The following is a 19,782-nucleotide window of genomic DNA, read 5'->3' on the forward strand; positions in this document are numbered from 1 at the left end:
ATTTTTATTTATAGCTGTTGACAGTAAGATCTCAAGAAATATTTGTTTAGCTGTCCACTCCTTAGAATGAACATTCCCTTAAAGAGTATGCATGGAAGGATAATGACAGATTTCTGGCATATAGCTGTTACACGCTGTGTTCCTGTGTCTTCCCATAATGTGAGAAGGACTTTCTTGTACAGTATAGCACACATAAGCCTGGAGTAAAAGAAATTCACTGCCCAGAGGTGATACAGTTTTGACTGAAAAGCACCCAAGGCCGTGAGGGAAGAGTGAAGGAGGGAAACTACTAAATAGATGAGAATAAGTAGTGTACAATCCTATTCCTTATTGGTTTTGCTGTGAGCTACATAACAGTACACTGCATAATTGGAGAAAGGTTGTCTCAACCGTGGCCCATTTATTTAATTACAGTTTGGGGGGTTTGTTTTCTTTTAATAACTGGGAGTGGAAGAAATTAATGATCTTTGTGGCATTTGTTAGTGCCATGATAGCAACTGCTGGCAAAACCAGCTGTGGAAATAGTAGAGTATCAGGATGCTCTTATTAATCATCCTTGATTAATGTGAACTCTGAGAGCTTTAGCTAGTGGGATGTGTAATGTGACAGTGACTATGTCCAGTTTGCCATTTCTTTATGTTTTTATCTGAGCATTTTTCTTTCCTGGTAAAAAAAATCCCTGAGGTGGAAGAAGATGAGACTACAGGAACTGTTAACAAAAATGTGTGGCTCTTTGCAGTGACAAGGTGATAATGCCAGTGCTATGAAATAGCCAGAAGAAATACCACCATCTAGAATATGGTGTACTGGCAGTACTTCTGCTGCTGAACCTCAGAAGAATGAGGAAGGAATGAGCCAGAGAAATGGCTGTCAGAGTAGTGTTGATTCTCTAAGTAAAATCAGTTTTAGTGAAAGGATGATTATAAACTCCTGCAGAGATTCTGCATCCCTTGAATAGTGGACTAGCTTGCTTTCTGGGTCAGACATCCCAGATGTGGTATATGGAATAGGCTAATGGCCCTCAAAGAGGTTAAGAAAAGGGCCTGAAAGGAAAAGTTACAACTCTACTAGGCCGAGATGTCACTGTTCTTCAAAAAGCTGCTCAGAATTTACAGTAATGGGGTACACCTGGAGATTTACCTTTAGCGATCAGATCCTAGGTCAGTAGATCCACTCACAGTAGATCCAGACTCACAGGTCAGACATTGTCTGTTTGAGTCCTAATAACATAGCTGGTATATCCACTTCATCCAAATACTAGCCTTCCTTCAAAATCCATCAAATGTCAAAAGGCATTGTTTTAGAAGTGAGGAGATACATTTCTTGGGAAAGTCTTAAACTTCCAAGTGGAAATTGTATTGTGAACTGGTTTATTTATCAGTAGTCGATAGAAGGTTTGCAGTTAGAGAAGCACACCAACAACATGGTATTTCAGAAACAGTACTCGTGAGTTCCTAGATTAGAAATTCCAGTCAATATGAGGTCTGTTTATTTTCGATTCACCTTAAGTCCTTGGTTTTCCTAGTGTTTTTTCTTTGTTTGTTTGGTTTTGTTTGGTTTTTTTTTCATATTTAATGGTCTGTGGGACAGATATTTGTTAGTGTAAACCAGCATTTGTATTACCTGAGAATCTGCCTCCTGAATTTTCAGTTTCTGGAAATGGATGATGATGATAATTCCTGCATTAATGAATATCCGCTGACATCTAAGAGGTTGGCCAATGCTGTTTACCTTCCTAATATAGGCTTGGGGCTCCAATTATTGTGGTGAATATAGTAGTGATAACATATTTTGTTATTTTGAAAAGACCTTGGAATTTCATTAATATTGGATAATGTGTTTTAGCTTTTATTTAACATTATTGTGTTTCAAATATTTTATCAAGGCCAATTAGATTAATTGCCACTTCTGCCGAAACTTTAATAAATTTAGATTTGCTTTAATGCCATGTTATGGCTGGGTTAACAATAAATCAATAGATGGTGTGTCAGGCAATTTCTTTTGACTGACCTACTGTAAGGGAGAAAAGACATAGTTACAAAAATCAATTAGTTGTCCACGAGTACAACATCACTTCCAAATTTTTTCTACTGTGTTGCTTCAGGTGACACAGCTAGGGAAGTGATCATTCCCTTGTACTCGGCACTGGTGAGGCTGTACCTTGAATACTGTGTTCAGTTTTGCCCGTCAGTACAAGAGAGACATTGAAGTACTGGAGTGTGTCCAAAGAAAAACAACAAAGCTGGTGAAGGTTTGAGAGCACAAGTTTAGAGCTGGGGGAACTGGGTTTGTTCAGGCTGAAGAAAGGAGTCTTGGGGGAGACCTTTCACTCACTACAGCTACCTGAAAGGTTGTAGAGAAGTGGGTGTCGGTCTCTTCTCCCAAGTAAGAAGTAATAGGTCAAGAGGAAACCGCTTCAAATTGTGCCAAAGGAGGTTTAAATTTTTCCAGGGAAGGAAAAAATTCTTCACAGAAAGGGTTGTCAAACATTGGAACAGACTGCCCAGGGAAGTTACTGAGTCACCATCCTTAGAGGTATTTAAGACATGTAGACATGGCACTTAGGGACATGGTTTAGTGGCTGACTTGGGAGTGCTATGTTAATGGTTGGACTTGATGACCTTAAAGGTCTTTTTCAGCCTAAACAATTTAATGATTCTTGATAAAGGTGGTCAAGAAGGAAGCAGTTGTCACTTCTTCAAGGACATGTGTTAGCAGTGAATTCCACCTGTGTTTTGCTAAATGCAGAAAGTACACCTACTGACAGTAGAGGCTCTTTTTCTGCTCATACTTTTCTTGAGGGTATAAAAACAGCTCCTCGGCATTTATCATAAAGGCTTCGGTCAGTTCATTGTCAGATTTCAAAACTAAAATAAAAAAAGGCAGTATGCCAGCCTACAGCCTGTAGTTATGCATGAAAACAAATGGAGTGATCTTTTCATCCTAGTTTTTTAAGAACAACTTCTCTGAGTTCTCATGTCATGTCTAAATAATTTGTGAGAGCAAAATATAGACACAAAGTTTTGTCTTATGTGTTTCATTTGTGAAATGAGTGCTCTATGTATTTGAATATAGAAATTGTGTGAATTGCCTGCTTTTTAAGACATGCTAATAGTACAAAAGGAAACAATGCCAACTAAAGAGAGCTCAGTCTGGAGTAAGGAGCTCTGCAGCCATGTTCTTTGAACCTCTGAGCTGTGTCTGGCTGCTGATTCATTAGTTTGCAAAGCACCAAAACCTACATTTTCAAGTGTTCAGTCAGAATGCATTAACGTCTAGTTGCCTGAACAGATATGCTGGTCAGCCTTGTCCTGAAGGTGGGTATCAGGAAGGTTTGGGAAGGAGGAAAAATGGATACCTCCTGATCTCAGATTATATTATGAGATGCAATTGAGTACTGTAGGGCTTTCTTATTGGCCTTTCTCTTGAGCAGCTGTGCAAAAAAGCCACAGGAGCCCTGATCACAAAGACACAAGAGTCCTCTGACCAGCCCTCACCCCTTTGGCCAAACTGTGATGTTCCTGCTCTGCTGGAGCTGCTTGTCCTCTTGAAGCAGGACAGAGCAAAGGAAACAATATACCTGTCACAAGCCCTTCATCAGGTTATTTCAAGAGAGGATTTTATGCTTCCTCACATGGCTCAAGGATAGCACTAAGCAAGTACTCAGCAAGTGTATTGGTAATTCAGCAGTAACCAAGTGGGATCGAAAGGATAATTAGGACCCAAAATGTCATGTTAGCAGAAACTCATGACTAATCTAGGAGATTCATGGGGCAAGTCTTGGCAAATATCAGCTGAATATATTTTTATGTCATTAATATTCTATCAGGTGATCCTAACCTTTTACAGGAGCCTGATTAAAGAAATAAGGAAATATTCTAGTGGGCTAAGGAAGGTGTCACATAATGGAGTGTAATTGGTGTGGGATTTTTATTTGTTAAAGACAAAGCTCTGCCCTTGCTGGTGGCTCTGGACTGGCTTGGTATGTGCTTCACAGGGGGATGCTGCTCAAGCCCTCTGACAGTACATTCTTGAACATTACACTCCATTTCTGCAATGCTAAAAATAGTTGCCCTCATTTTAAAATACGGGCCTGTTAGATTATTCCAGGGGTCTGGCATACTCAGGGTAATGGAAGGCACATATCCATAAATTATCAAAACAATAAGTAGTGTTTGACCATGCTGATTTTACTTCTATTGAGATGAGTTTCCTTCCTAGTAACCTTGGAGTATCAAGACTATTCTGTAAATCAAGCTCCTGGCAGTGCTCTAGTAAATTTAAAAATAAAGAGGAAAATGTTTGGTTTTCATCTCGAGGTTGCAGAAACATCTGACTGTTTCTTGGTGGGTTTCGGGTGGGTTTTTTTGTTTGTTTTATTTGTTTTGCTTTAATTTTGCAAAATCGTATCTGCAAAATGCATAAAGTATTTTACAGAAATGATTTCTCTTTCCCAGCCTTGAAGAAAATATCATGATGCTCCGGCATGTTGGCCAATATAAATCATATTAATGCCTAAAATGTTCCAAATACCAAAACATGTTCCTGGTTTTTGATAACGAGGTTCTCTCAATTTATTTTTTTTTTTTTTTTTGTGATTAGATGATGTGCTGCCTAATTAATTTTTGGCACCCTACTGTTTGGCGGTGCATGTGTCCAGGGCACCTAATAAAGGTCACATATTTGTATGTTAAGATAGCCTCTTTTTTTTTAATCTGGAAGTCTCTTATTTAGCGGGCTAAAAATACCTAAATGTGGAAATCAGGGTGTTAAAAATGAATGTAAATCCATTCGAAGAAAGTTTCTATGTACACAGATACACAGTGTCTTACTCTAACTTAAAAACCCTTAGGTATAAACTGAATCTCTCATTTTATAGGGTGTTGCATTATAATTACAAACTGCATAATCAATAAATGATAAATATATTAAAAACTGTGATTATAAATACACTGCTAATTTCCCGAATAGTTAAAGAAACCGCAATATCAATCATTTTAGATTTTATAAGAATCAGTATTGATCTAGGAGGTTATTTTTGCATTGTGTTGAAGGGATAAGCATTTATATTCGCTGATTAAACAGTGCAAGGCAAAACATCTATAGCTTGTCTCCACAAAAAAAAATCCAACAACAAACCACAACAGTGAATGTGGGGTTTTTTTTTCTAGTTTACAGTGCTCCGATATAGCAGCAAAGGTGAAATATTATTGGGTAAATATTAATGATGAAAAAATTTTCTGAATTCATGCTGCAAATCTCGAGAAAAATGAAGGGCTAAGGATTATTTGTAACGATTAATTAGATTTTTACCCCAGCATGCTATCATCTATTTTTACAGAGGGGAGCTGGAATGAAGATGTTGGAAACTCTATCCTGACTGGAGTTAGAAAAATTCCATTTTAAGGAGCTATTTTAAGCTGTATTTTAATTGCTGTAAATCATCAGTGCTTTGTATTTATTTGCTTAATTACTTGTATCATTTTGATGAGTAATTGTTCTTTTATTGTCTCTTTCTCTTGTTAAGAGAGATTGGAGTTTTTCCTTTGTCTCTGTTCTTTTTTGTGTGTCTGGGAGGCATTCGTCTTCTGCTTGGCTTGGAATCAAACAAGTGAACTTTCAAAACTTTCTTTTGTGGCTGAATCCTGGCTTGGCTAGATAACTGAATTGGATAGTGTGTGAGTTACAAGGGCAAACTTCTGTCCAGGGATCAACACCCATGAATTGAATGGAGAAAGCATTTGATTTTAGATTCCTTTAATAAGTCTTCTAAGCTCCCACTTGAAGTAATATGAACAAGGGTGAATTCTACTAGAATTTAGGTCAGTAACTTTAGATTTATTGAGACCAAAATTAATGTACTTCACTGTGGCGTATTTCATGTAGATAGAGGGTGGCTCTTCTTAGCTTTCAGTGTCACAGCCTAGTTCTCACTAGGTCTGTAACTGTTTAATATGCTTTGCCAAGAAGGAATGGAAAAGGAAACTGCTGCAATATTTTATGTTTTAATATAAACAAGATAATAGTAGGTTTTTAACTATATCTTTTCTTAGAAGTCCCTGTAGTAAATGCAGAATTGCATTGTCTATAGCTTTCAATTCAGACTTGTTGATTTGTATTTTTCTCTTTTACTCAACTTGTCCTTATTCAGATATTGAAGATGAAGTTTACCATGTTACTCAGCTTGGATAGTTACCTTTAAAAACTTTTTTTATTAACAAGGTTTTTGTTTTTACTTATGCTTATTTGTTGAGCAAAACTTTTAAGTATCTGGTTTCCTGAATGGAATTTACAAACCCAAATCAGATTAATTTTCATGGGCAATGCAAGGAGAAAGTCATTTGTGGGTCAGGGAATGACTAACAGTCGACCATATAGCTGACTTATTTTGTTCTTGGGGTAGAGGAGGCAGTAATTTAAGAACATGCACAGAACATGCACTTAGGAAGCAGGAGAAACAAATTTTTGTCTGCCTCATTGCATAGGATCAAGATTTGCATTTCCTCCTGCCAAATAGGCTGGGGAAAGATATGAAACCCCGCTTTGAGCAGAGCCTAGAAACCAGCAGTCAGCTTAGTATGTACAACTCCCTGTGGGACCTAGCAATTTAAGCATGGATCCTTGTGGTCTCAAGTACCTAATAAGACTTAGGGAGAGGCTGGAAGATGTGGCACCCTTGGGATTTTAGGTACTTGAGTAGTATGCAAGAGTCCCCTGAAATATTTTTTTCTGAATCAGGGCCTGAAATAAAACTTAAGAAAGATTCTCATGGGATCCAAACTGAAGCAACCTACAGCTGCTGCATAATTAAATAGCCTGTAATTGTTAATTACATAATATTTTGAAAGTGAAATGTATTTTAACCAAATACAAGTCAACAGACATAAACAAACCTAGAGATAATTCAAATCTTCTGTAGAAAAGGAACAAGAAGCAGTGCATGTCTAGATGTCTTTTTCTCTTAATTTAGCTCACTCATGAGTTAGGTCTGTAATATGATGGCTATGTACATTTTGTTTCAGGGGGAAGCTGGCTTAGTAGGTGCTCCTGGCATACCTGGTCTTACTGGTTCCAAGGTAAAAGAAATAAATAAACCACCACCTACAACAAAAAAACAGTCTAATTTTCTGCATTTTCACTCTCAACATCCTTTTTGCCAGCTGTCCAGTATCTACATAAATTGCACTTAACTTACATATCCAATTTGTGAGCTGTATAATGTGACAGAGGAACTTTACTGTCAGTTTCTAAAAACCTGCGTATCAGCATCATTTTGCATTAAGAGCAGTTGCCTAAGCCTCAGAACTGTGCAGGTCTTTCCAGCCACAAGGTAGCAGATTCAAAAATTTGAAATTTGAGAGATCTCAGCAAAATGAGATGAGGGATGGCGCTGCTGCTTCCTGTCTTGCATTTGAATCTTTTGCTCCTCTTTAGAGGTGGAATATTGTGGGAAGGACAGAACTTGCAAAAAGTGACATCTGTATTATAAACCTTGCTGGTAATATTTATTCAAGCTGCCTTAGTCTTTTCATGGCCAGATTTTGTTTTCTGTTGGTTGCAGCTGTGTTTAACCCTAAGTATTTGGAATGAAGCCTCAATGTCACATATGTCTGCCCAGCTAATTCCTTTTAGAAAATTGGAGGGGAAATAGTTCTGCTGCTTCCACAAATTAAGGGACTACACATAAAACTCCACATTATTTTCTTCATACTAAAATTTCAAGACAGTGCTCTGCAGCGTGACCTTGATGCAAAGGCCTGATTTCTGTATATTTAGGGCAGATATTTCCTGTAATACAGCACGGAGGGAAGGAAGGAACTTTTCTGCATATGAGGTAGCCAGCATTGAGTTCTGCAACATGCTTACCACAATCTATCAATTTATAAGTTCGAAGCCAGGATTTCATTGACTTTTACTGCAGGCATATTTAAAACATTGAAAGTCAGATCAACAATCCTGCAGTATCAGGACAAGTAATCAGTGATTGTCCATGAAAAAGCTTGTGTGAAATGTTTTTCCTAACTTACTATGAGAATTCTGCCACAGAGAAGAGCATTAAGGTCAGTCGTAATTGTGTTATTTTGCAACATCCACGTTTTTATTTCTGCAACATTCAGATTCTTTGAAGTAACTTACCAGTGGCTAATATTGTTAATACTGTCAAGTGGAAATTACCTAAACTACTTTCTCTATGCTTTCTGTTGACTGTATTTCTTATTCCCTCTAATTTGTAATATTTATTTTAAATTTAAATCTGTGCAGAAAATCTGGACACTTTCTGAAAAAAAGAGAAGTTACTTTATCGCCCCATACTTAGGTACAGGCAGAGAACATACTGGTTGAGCAGTACCATTTCTGAAAATGACCTGGAGGTTGACATGAGGCTGAATTATGTGCTAACAGTGGTTCACTTTCTCTCCTACTGGGGAGAAAGTGAACCACATATTGGACAATGATAGTAAAAACTGAAGCTGGCAGATCAGGGGAAGATATTTTCCCCCTTTGCTTGGTGGTGCTGCATCTGGAATGCTGTGTCATGTTTGGCAAGGGGTGAGGGGCTTTCACCCTTAATACTTTAAGAGGTGTAGAGAAACCAGAGGGGGTCCACAGGGAGCTAGGGTATGTTCAGGAGCTTAGAAAACAAGACCTTTGAGGAGAGTTTCAAAGTACTTTGTTGAATCTGGCAAAGAGGAGTCCAAGGAGTGATCGCGACTGTCCTGCAGACATAAGAAGCCCAGCTGGCTGGTCTTCAAGGGCTGATTCTTAAAATCCTAAGAACAGTCCACAATGATGTAAAGGGAGTCGAGCGACCGTGGCAGAAGGTCAGCATGGATGAACAAGTAGTTCCTGACTGAGATCACACACAAAGAGGAAGTAAACAGTGGGAGCAGGGATGAGCTACCCAGCAGGAATACAGAAACATTGCCAGAGCACGTGGCAAAGGAGTTAGGAAGCCAAAAATTCATCTGGAATTGCAACTAATAAGGGATTTGAAGTTCAGCATAAAGGGCTTCTGTTAACTGCATCTGTAGTTAAAAAATGAGGCTGAAGAAAATGTTGACCCACTCCTTGATGGGGTGGGGGATGTGGAAAAGACTGAGTGTACCTGATGGGTTTTTTGCTTTGGTTTTCACTAACAAAGTTTGCCTTCAGGCCTCCCAGATTACTTAAATCTCCTAGCAGAGTGTATGAGAATGTACCATTGTGCACTGAAGGGGAAGACAGTGTTAAGGAGCACTTAAACTACTTGGATGTTTGCAAGATACCAAGCAGTATGCATCTAGGGGTGCAGAGGGAGCTGGGTGACAGATTGCAAGGCTGCCGTCTGTCATTATCAAAAGATCATGATGACTAGGGGAGGTTTTGGATGACTGGAAACAGATAAACATCACATTCATCTTCAAGAAGGATCCATGGAACTGCAGGCCAGTTGGCCTCACCTCTGTTTTTATCACCAAAAATCAATCATGCCTTAATGCACATTAAGGTGCATTAAGGGACATCAGTGGATGTTGTATACCTTGACTTTAGCCAGGCTTTTGGCACAGTCTCCAGTCATATCATTGTAGTCAAATCTGTGAATTACAGACTGGATAAATGGACAGTAAGGTGGTGGAAGATCAGTTGGATTGTTGAGCTCAAGGGTGGAATAACTGCTATACAGTCCAGCTGCTACGTAGTAAGTAGTGTGATCCCTTGTGGAGTGAGACTGGGGCCAGTATTATTTAGTGTCTTAGTAATTACCTGAATGATGGATTCTCAGCATGTTCATGGATGTTAGCAAATATAGGAAAGTAGTCAGTGCACTGGAAGGTCGGACAAGTATGATATTCAGTGGGACCTCAACATGCTGGAGAAATGAACTAATGGCAGAATTCATGAAGTTAAGCAGAGGCAAACATGAGGTCCTGCCTTTCTGAAGGAAATAGCCTCATGCAACAGTGCAGTCTAGGTTCCAAATTTCTAGAAAGCAGCTCTACAGAAAAGGAGTTGGAGTCCTGCTGGGTATCCTTGTGGTGGAGGAGGACAACAACATCTTGGGCTGCCTTAGCAAGAACATGGCCAGTACATCAGGAAGAGCAGTTATTTTAGTTATAATATAGCCAGGTTGCAGACTATTTGACTAAGATATTAACATAGTAAGGTTGTGCATTAGGATCTTCTTCTAAGATAAATTATCAAATTGGAGCTGGAACATTATAACAGGTCTTTTTATTGAAAAATTATCAAATAAATAGTTTAATCTGATGAGCTTGAGTTAATATTTCAACATTCACTCCTGTGTTTTTTTTTTTTTTGTTGTGTGTTGTTTGTTTTTGTCTTTTTGTTTGTCTGTTTATTTGTTGGGGTGGTTTTTTAGTAGTTAGATATGGGTTTTAAAGTGAAAGGAATGCACTTTCTGTAAATTATATCTGTAGCTTTTTTTGAATTGTTCAGGGTTTCATAGACCTTCACAGCTGACTAGTCATTTTTCAAAATTAAAATGAAGTTATTAATAGCAAAAAATGTATTAAAACTGGTTCTGCAGAAGAACAGAAGGACTGTAACAAGCAAGTTTAGTGTAAGTGTCAGGACAAGAATCCAAGAAGATTACTTAGGCTGAATGGAAAAAATGTTTGACTGTTAATCCACAAAACAGTGGAAAAACATGGCTATTTTTCATAGAGGTTTTTCACAGAGGTTTCACACCTTTTTGAATGAGCGACAATCAGTATCTAAATAATTTCTTCTGTTTTAATCTCATAATAAAACCCAGTGCAATAAAACTATTTTAAAGAATTAAATTATTTGGAGAATGTTTAGGTTTGAGATTTTTAACTTTTGTTTGTTTGTTTGTTCCAGGGTGAACGTGGCTTTCCTGGTGGTAAAGGTGAAGAAGGAGAAAAGGTAAATTATTTTGTCCATGTCACAATTTTTTCAACTTAACAATTTCATATAAGGCCAAACAAGCAGAGCTTTTTTCTGAATGTGTTCCTTGACTCTTTCATGAATAAAATTCTTATTATTTTGCTATGCAAATGCTTAAGAACAAAGACTTTTTATGCATGCTAATCAGTGAGATCAGTGCTTCTTTTAGAAATACTTGATTTTTTTTAAGAAAAGATTGAATAATGAAGCCTAACAGAACCATAGCCACTAGACTCCAGTAATGTTTACTGCTCTCTTGTTTCTATGGTAACTAGTAAATGTTTGTTTATACAGTATGAAATGTATCATAAGATGATGTGTAGGCATTTATAGTACTTAATTACTGCTTTTGTACATTAAAAATGTACTTTTTTACAATTTCCTGTGTTGATTGTAAGCAGTAAATGTTTTACACATTTTTTCCTAAGAGCAGAATTTTACTGCAATACCAAAATTTTACATTTGCTACAGCATAACTGACTGCTAATTTAGAAAGGTTAATTTCCATTTGTATACTTCAAAGGCAAGTATGTGTTGAGGGACAAGTGGAAGGAAAACACCTGATCTTTGATTACCTAGTAGGAATTAAGGTAATGATGGTGATAGTTTATGTTGAAACTTCAGCTCCTAACCATGTTGCTGCCTGATTACTGCTTTTTCACTAGTTTTGGTTGATTTGGATTAGGCAACCTGAATTAAGACTCTCGGTTTATAGAAAGTTTCTCTGTGCTTCAGCTGACTGTCTGAAAAAGGTGCAGACAAGCGTTTCTGCTTTTGTGTGCTTATAAAGATGAAAAACAACGCGTACTGCTATTCTGGTGATATTTTGAATGAAGAAAATGGAGAATAGGTGGCTGAATTTAAAATGTGCACTATATCTGTGAGTAGGGCTGTTTTGGAAATGGATATATTCACTCACCCACTCTTCAAAAGTGACAGCCAGCTTTACAGTGTTCATATTTTTAAAGAAAGCATGCTACGGATTAACAGAATTTAAGCAGTTTTAAGATTTATGAGGGTTTTTTTAGAAGAAAGTGTTCTGGTAACCAGGAAGGAAAAAGTATCAGAAGTAAAAACCAGAATCCATAGCAACAAGCATTTATAATGTGAAGATTCAGCCTCTGAAAAAACCCACTTGTTAAGCTTGAGTGTTTGTAACTCCACCAACAGATCTTATTTCCTTGGTGGTATCATTATTCAGCAGTTCTGAAGGGCTTGCGGATTTTTTTTTTTTTTTTTTTTTTTTTTTTTTTTTTTTTTTTTGGTCATAATTGCTGTGCAGCTGCGCTGTGCTTTGCCCGAGTTTTATGAGTAAATTGTGTTTGGACACAGACACACAGTTCCAGCTGTTGCTGCCACTCTCTTTGCTTGATTTCCTTTATTTTAAGACAGATAAAAATGACCCAACCAGTGGTAGTCACATTTTTGTTATGTGGAAGCTGAGTCAGCACATTTGGACCAATTTAAAAGTATTTCCAGTGTAACTATTAATAATGTATTCAGCTATCCTTAAAATAAAAGGAAAATAAACAAGTGGAAGGATCTTTATTTGCCAGTGATTACTCAAGAATAATTTAGGGCAGTCTCATGAGAAGCTACACATCATGACTTGTGAGGAAGTAGTGTGGTTTAGGCTATAGGAAGTAAGTCTCAGCCTGGGCTTTAGCAGTTAGTCAATTTAGCCTTAATTCAAATAATTACTAAAGAACAACAATTGCGAGTTTCCAGTTACTGAACTCCAGCATTAAAAATGTATCAACAGCTTTGCATTTTAACATAGCATCACAAAATAAAATAGTTGTAATAATTTTTGCATAGAAAAACATGATTAAAAATCTTGGAACCTAAATTTGATTTTTTTCCTAATACAAAAAACTGCTTCATATTGCATATTAAGGAACAAGATAGTATTTGCATGCCATGTCTTGAGTATCACCTAGCATGAGACACAGCTGCCTAAACATGGGATATTTGCATTCCAAACTCTGTAGAAGCACATTAAAATGAACAATCCTATATTTTTGTTTTGGTGACCATATAATTCCATTGGATTGAATGCTTGAAACCAATTCAGTCTTATACTTCTTGGTTCATCAAACCAAACAAGTTGACCATGGCTTTTACTGTACCACATGCTACTTTGGCAGAGCAAACTCTGGGACCACCAGAGAGATGTAGGCAACTGAGGTGAAAGTGAATGACTGTATGTAAATTAGAGGAAGCATCCATAATTTAAACTATTAAGGGAGATTCTTTAGGCAGTTTAAAGGTTTCTTTGTCATGCTTGGTTCTCTTTGAGGAATCCAGAAGTCTTGTTTCGCCTTCCTCCTTTTTTTTGGTCTTGGTAGAACTTAGTTTGCTCTTACAGAAGCCAGTAGTGGTAAAGGAAGCTACAGACTGTGTGTGGAGGTGTTATGCTGGAAGTTTTTCCTCCATGGGAAATATACTCTTGCTGTAAATATTATTTAAATTCTCCTTTGTATTCTGTTTTCTTTTTGTTACTTAGATAATGACATTGTCTTATGTGTTAGTCTAATAGCTCTAACAAAAACATTGGTCTACCCTTCAATAGCATGACTGAAAAAGTATATGCCGAGAGCAGTTTTCATTGGTTTGCTGCCAGGAAGTCAGACTTTATCATATGGATCTATCCTCAACCTAATTGTAGTTAATTGTAATCTGTTCAGAATTGTAATTTTATGGTACAGGATAGAAAGGATGAGTATCAGACTTTATAATTATAGGCAGGAAGGAAGGACTGATGATAAGTAGAAGAAAGCTTTAAAATTCAGAATGATCTTAATCAGAAATGTAGCCTGAAAAAAAAAAAAAAAAGAATCCAATGCAGAAGTAACAAGTGCAAGGAGCTACCTGTGGGGGAGAAAAAATGAGCTGCAAAAAACCCAAATCAAAAAGTATCTACTCAGAAATTGAAACCTGAGGATTGTTTGGAGGAGAAGCTGAGCACACATAAATGCAGTCTTTATGAAAGACTTTAGGATGTTTTAAAGTGAAATATTGTCTGCAACACTGATCAAATAGTCCTATTTGGTACTGGTAGGGCTTCAACTTAAAGCATTTTGAGAGCACTGAGAATGGCTGGTGCTCAGGAGCATACAACCTTTGAGGAATGATGGTATGAACAAAGATTACTTAGAGTCAGCTGAAAAGAAATATGTAAACAGTCGTCAAATACATAACACTGCTGTAAAGAGGAAGAAAGTGGTATATTTGCTGTGTCTGTAGTGAGTATAAAGCAATGAGCTGAAAGTGAAGTAAGGAAAATGCTGTTTAGCCATTGGGAAAAAGTTTTTAATTTTAACACTGTTGATTGTTGTACAAGTAATTTTCTTTTCCAGTGGTCTGCAGTTTTTATCCAAGTTACAGAAAAGGGGAAAAAAAACTAAAGAAAGGCTTGCTTCATGCAAATGCAGATGATCAGATTTGTCTTAGATGATTTTACCATTTTCAGTTAACAGCATCAAAATTATGCAAGGTATCACACTGATGTCTAATTGGATAAGCACAGAGAACAGCAAGACAGTTTCTTTTTCAACAGATATCCTTGTTTCTTTTTCATGCCTAGTTAATACTTTTCTGATGCAGGATAGTGAAGCTCTGGAATAGGTTGCCCAATGTGGTTGTGCAGCCTCTTTTCCTTGCGGTTTTCAAGACCAGCCCTAAGCAACCTGGCCCTGACCCCATAGCTGAACACTGCTTGGAGCATGAGGTTGGACTAGAGACCCCTTTTGAGGTCATGTCCAGTCTTAGTTATCCTTTAATTTTAGGAACAGTGAACATGCACGCGATATTTTTCTGATTTCTGTCGGTTTATGTGGATTTATAATTCGGAGAATAATAAAAAACTATAATAATCTAGTCTTTTTTTTGTTTGTTTGTTTGTTTGAGGTTTTGTTTAAATGTTGTTAGGGGTGAGATTTGAATGTACATTTATTTACAGTATGGACCAATATTATTCACCAGAATCTGTTATAGACAGATTTCTTTTTTTAAGATGTGTATATAAATTCACACACTCTAGTTTTGGAGCATAATGTCTAGGGATGGCCAGTGCCCTTCCTTAAATATCCAATCATCTGTCAGCTGATGCAGTCTTCCTTATAGAAACTCTTGTAGAAGGCTTGTTTGGCTTACATTGTACATGGTTGCTTGGATGATGGGTGTGTATGCATTCACTGGTTTTACCTTGGGATTACTGAAACCCTACCATACAGATAGTTACAAAATAAATTGTTCAACATAAATGAAATCTAAGGGTGTCTTCAGAATTTAAGTTCCAAAAAAAGGAGAATCTAAAAATTTTATTACTATTAAAATTGCCGTGCAGCTGCTGGGTTGTCTGATCACAGCTCCATTCATGTGAACTGTGGCAGTTCCCCTAGCTGAATCCCTGTTTCTGTTTTAACTCAGAGGCAAGTAAGGTATGATGTTATGTAGACTAAATCTCATTACTAGTTGATGTCTTTGAAGACAAAGTTGCGAGTGGTAGAGTACAAGTGGTAGAGTACAAGGATGGCTGTTCACTGGAGAGGGACTCTTCAATTGCAGTTTTCCTTGACTAGGTGCTTTCCTTTATAAAGCATATTTCCTTCCCATCTCACACTTGAAATAGAGGATTTTCAAACAGGATGTCATTGAAGCTGAGCTATGTAGCAGTACATGTACTGTGATATGCACTTGTAAATGGTTGATCTTTGCTAAAGTTATTTCACTGTAATTCTTCGATTTATATTTCTCAGTAAAATGATATAAGTAAAAAAGTTGGATGTATTAGACTAAGGGAAACTTTTGGAGTAAAACCGCAGTGATAGTTATTCATTATTTCCAGTTTCATCCTTTTATCTTTACTTTTTGTATGTTTTGATCATGCTTTTGCCTGTGTATGCATGTGAGAAGAGAGGAGGAGTCTGGGGCTTGTCCAGCATAAATGTAGAAAAAATTGTCATCTGCTTCATTTTCTTCTAAACGCAGGATGTTCTTTGTATATATTTACTGTTTTGTGAAGTACAATTTGAATTATTCCAGGAAACAGGGCTTCCTCTATTTCCTTGAGAAGAAATTTCTAAATAGATCTTAGTGTCAAGAAGATTTCCTGGAGGTTCAGCATTTTGTACTTCATCCTATCACACCTGATAAAATACTCTGCTGTCTATCTTCCATCCATTCAGAACACACAAGACTATAAACATCCAGTGTATCTCCAGGTGTAGGCTTTTATTTCACAGTCTTTAATATGTTTTTTTTCTTAAATGAACATAAATAAAGGAAAAGGAATCACCTTTTTTTCTAAGTTGCTGGTTGAAGTTAGTCATTATTTACTCATTCTAATATTTTGATGTCTGTACCATAAATCTCAGTAACAAAACCATCCCACATAAGAGCTCAAGTTACTGGGGAAGCTTCCAATCTACTAGAAAAATAGAAGCTATTACTCATGGATAGATGACAGTAATGAAGCTCAGAGGTCTATAATTAAAACTACTATAAAATTACAAGATAAGCAGTTGGTAACCCTCCTGTCTATTAGTACAGTACTTCTATTTGTCAGCTGTAAATTCTGCTACAAATGCTTCAGTCTGAACAAAAAATTAGAAGAGTAAATTCAGTAAGCTATGTTTGGAATAGTCCCTAGCCTATTCTAGGCTATTATATGGGGTAATGCTAATTAGATTCACTGAAATGTCTGCAAGAGACCTTCACAGCTGGGGCTATTAATTTAATGATGTAGATGACCAACTTGCAGGTCCCAACATCTATCACTGCTTAATTCACTTGCACATACTCATTTGGTCAGATTAAAGGTTCATCACACTCAGCATCCTGCTTCTGACAGCCAGAAGTGGTGCCCATGGGAAAGCATAAGTGAGCAAGTACAGTGCTTCTCCCCATGTGCTCTTCCAGGCTCCAATTATGAGACTGCAATCTTAGCCAGATGTTTTCAGTGAATTTAGTAGCCCTCAATGGACTTCTCCACCATTAGTGAGTGAAGTTTTCCCTTGAATTCATGTAAACTTTAGGCATCTGTGATATCCTGTGGCAAGGAATTATGCCGTTTATTTTTTGTGTTTGAAGAACCACTTCCTTTTGTTTACTTGGAACCTGCTTCCTCTTAATTTAGTTTGGTGTTCCCTGCTTCTTCTGTTGGAAGATTTCTGTTCTCCTTTTCAGTATCAGTCAAGAATCAATAAGCATCTTGCATGCTTTCCTTTCTCTTCCATATTGAAGAATGCCATCTTACTTAGTATCTCCTACTATGTAAACTGTTGTATATTTGACCATCTTTACCAGCTACCTCTGGATGTTTTTGAATTCTGTTGTAGTATTTAAGCACAATAGAGAATATTCAGTGAATATCATATCACAGTGAGATTCTTCACTTTGTGCCTTTCTAATACTTCCTCACATGGAAATTCCTTTTTACCCTCTCATTAGCTTTGAGTGTAGCCTCGAGATCTCACTGTTGGTCCTTTCAAAACATTACGAGTCATTGCATTTAGGAAACTGTGATTGTACTCACAGAAGTTATGGCTGCATCTCAAGCATAAGGATTTTACTGCCCTCATCATTTTAAATGTAACTACACTGAACTTCATTTGTCCTTCTTTTTCCATGTCATTTCATCTTATCATGCCTATATTGAGTTTGTCACAGTTCATCCTCATCTGTTTTATCCTGTATAATTTGGTATCATCACCTGATTTAGTTACGTACCTGAAAATCGTTTTCTTTTTGAGGTTTGAGAGTAAACAATTCATGTCTTGCTGAGAACAAGATTAGTGGAGAAGTGACTTTGCCACTACCTAAGTGCTGGTGTGAACTCTCAAACTCTTTCTGTCTTGGATTAGGAATATAGTATTTGACAGGTGTTTATTTTTTGGCATTAGAACAGTATCTTTTACAGTCTGACCTCTCCCCCAGCATTTGGTGGGGAAATGGCCACTTGCAGGTATTGAGTACAATTTCCTTCAGTCCACAAAGCTTTCCAAATTCCAATTGCTTCCCACAACATAGGAAGCCTGTTGCATGGTAGGCCCAGATGTGGAGCTTTGCGCAAGAAAGCTCACAGGGTGCTCTGCAGAAACAGCCAAGCTCATTCTAAAGGAGTTATCTGGGGTATCAGCAGCATTGCAGCTTCATTAGTGGGCACTCTGAGATGTACGGTTTAACAGCATGAGCAGAGTGCCAGGTTGGTTGGATGTATCAGTTCCAGTAGCGGTTACTTCTGTGCCACTTTGGAGATTTCTGTGAAGATATATCCAGAGATGGATGCCTGGGTACTGCTACTGCTACAGATGCGTAGAAAAGATATACTAGTTTGGAAACAGCTAAGGTTGTAAACATTTTGAGTGGTAATTTTGATAAATGATAATTAATTTAAAATTAATGTAACATTTTTTATCTATAAAGAATGCTTGCAAATTTAGCACCTTAGAAAATATTCTGGAGGAGCGGAGAAATATCCACTGGCAGGTGTAGAGAACACAGCATCATACCCCGATACATAGACATGTTGAGGTCCCAGTTTCCATTTAACCAGTCTGAGGGTTGTGTAGCACCAGTGGGGTGGCTGCTGGGGCTTGGGTTGGGGTACCTGTGTACAGGAGAGAGGGTAGAGATGGGCATGGACCTTGAGTGGGCTACTTGGGGAAAACAAGAAGAATGGGTGGTGAATGTGTATGTATTTCTGAGAGGGATGGAAGAGAATGATAGTAATTCAGAAGCCAGTGCGGGGTACATCAGTACTAATGTGGGAATAAACCCAATATTTCTAGTGTTTCCTAATTCTTCTATTTGACTGCACTGCCTTCCAGAAAGTATATGGTCTGAATATTGTCTGTAAGTAATCTATCTTACTCCTTTTTGGAGTCAAAAGTAGAATACAGAATTGCTTGTTTCCTTGCTTTTGTCAGCTTTGCTAGGTAATTGTTTGTAATCTGTGATGAGGTGGCAGGTGTTCCACGCTCAGCCTCTGCTTTTAGTTCATTCTCTGCTGTAGCTACCTAGTCTTACAGCTCAAGTGATAAAGCTCATTCCTGTGAATTAAAATATTCTCCCTTCTAACTCCACATATTATATTTGTTGAAAGGTCTTATAATTAATTATGACAGATGATTTTTGTTGTTTCCCATTTATTAATCTGAACAGACTGAATTTAAAACTATGGCTGCTATGTCAAAAGATAAGGAATGCCAGAGCAGAATTAATTTGCAAACTAAATGTGACCTCAGTTGGTTCAGAGAGAGACCTGGAAATAGCCCATTTTATGAATGTTTCCACACAATAGTCTCAGAGAAACAGATCTGACTGAAATTCAACATCCAGTCATTTTTGTACAAACTCGTTTTTTTATTCCTGTTTCCTTTTTTTTTTTTTTTTTGGTGTTAAGAGTTTGTTTGTTTTTTTGTGTTTTTTTTTTTTGTTGTTGTTTTAATCTGTTTGCTATTTCTGTAACTTGTTATTGTTTATCTGTGCCTTCTCTCTTCCCTTTTTTCTGGCTCATAGATTACCTTTCCTGCTGTGTAGGCATCTATGTTCTCTTTGCCTATTTTACTTTTCCAAAGGCTGCTTCCATTTCACTAATATCTTTGCATAATCTTTGAGGAAAGAGTTGTCTTTAACTGAAAGTGCTGTGAGAAACATTGTAGGTCCAGTGTAGTATGAATACTTCAGCTCCTTATGGATCTCATGGGTTCTGGATAACTTAAGGTAGTATCACTGATATGGTTTTATAGTTAGTTGGGATTAAAAATTAAAGTAGTTTCATTTGGCTGTAATTTCTCGGTGTTTTGTGAGTCTTTGTGAGTCGTGTAGTCTTGGCAATCTGGTGATAGGTTTACCTCTGAGTGTATTTCC

General features: G+C 37.3%; 1 protein-coding gene across 2 annotated transcripts in view; it reads left to right on the forward strand.

Annotated features, from left to right (window-relative positions):
• COL19A1 (collagen type XIX alpha 1 chain) overlaps positions 1 to 19,782 on the forward strand; it is a 183,476-nt gene that overhangs the window by 50,590 nt on the left and 113,104 nt on the right. For both annotated transcript variants that reach the window (XM_062608143.1, XM_062608142.1), the window contains exons 11-12: positions 7,023 to 7,076; positions 10,843 to 10,887. In XM_062608143.1, the coding sequence (XP_062464127.1) occupies positions 7,023 to 7,076; positions 10,843 to 10,887 (99 nt within the window). The remainder of the gene's footprint in view (positions 1 to 7,022; positions 7,077 to 10,842; positions 10,888 to 19,782) is intronic.

The sequence above is a fragment of the Pezoporus occidentalis genome, unplaced genomic scaffold, assembly GCF_034315485.1.
Source record: "Pezoporus occidentalis ecotype Australia unplaced genomic scaffold, CSIRO_AGI_Poc_V1 ctg13, whole genome shotgun sequence".
NCBI lineage: Eukaryota > Metazoa > Chordata > Aves > Psittaciformes > Psittacidae > Pezoporus > Pezoporus occidentalis.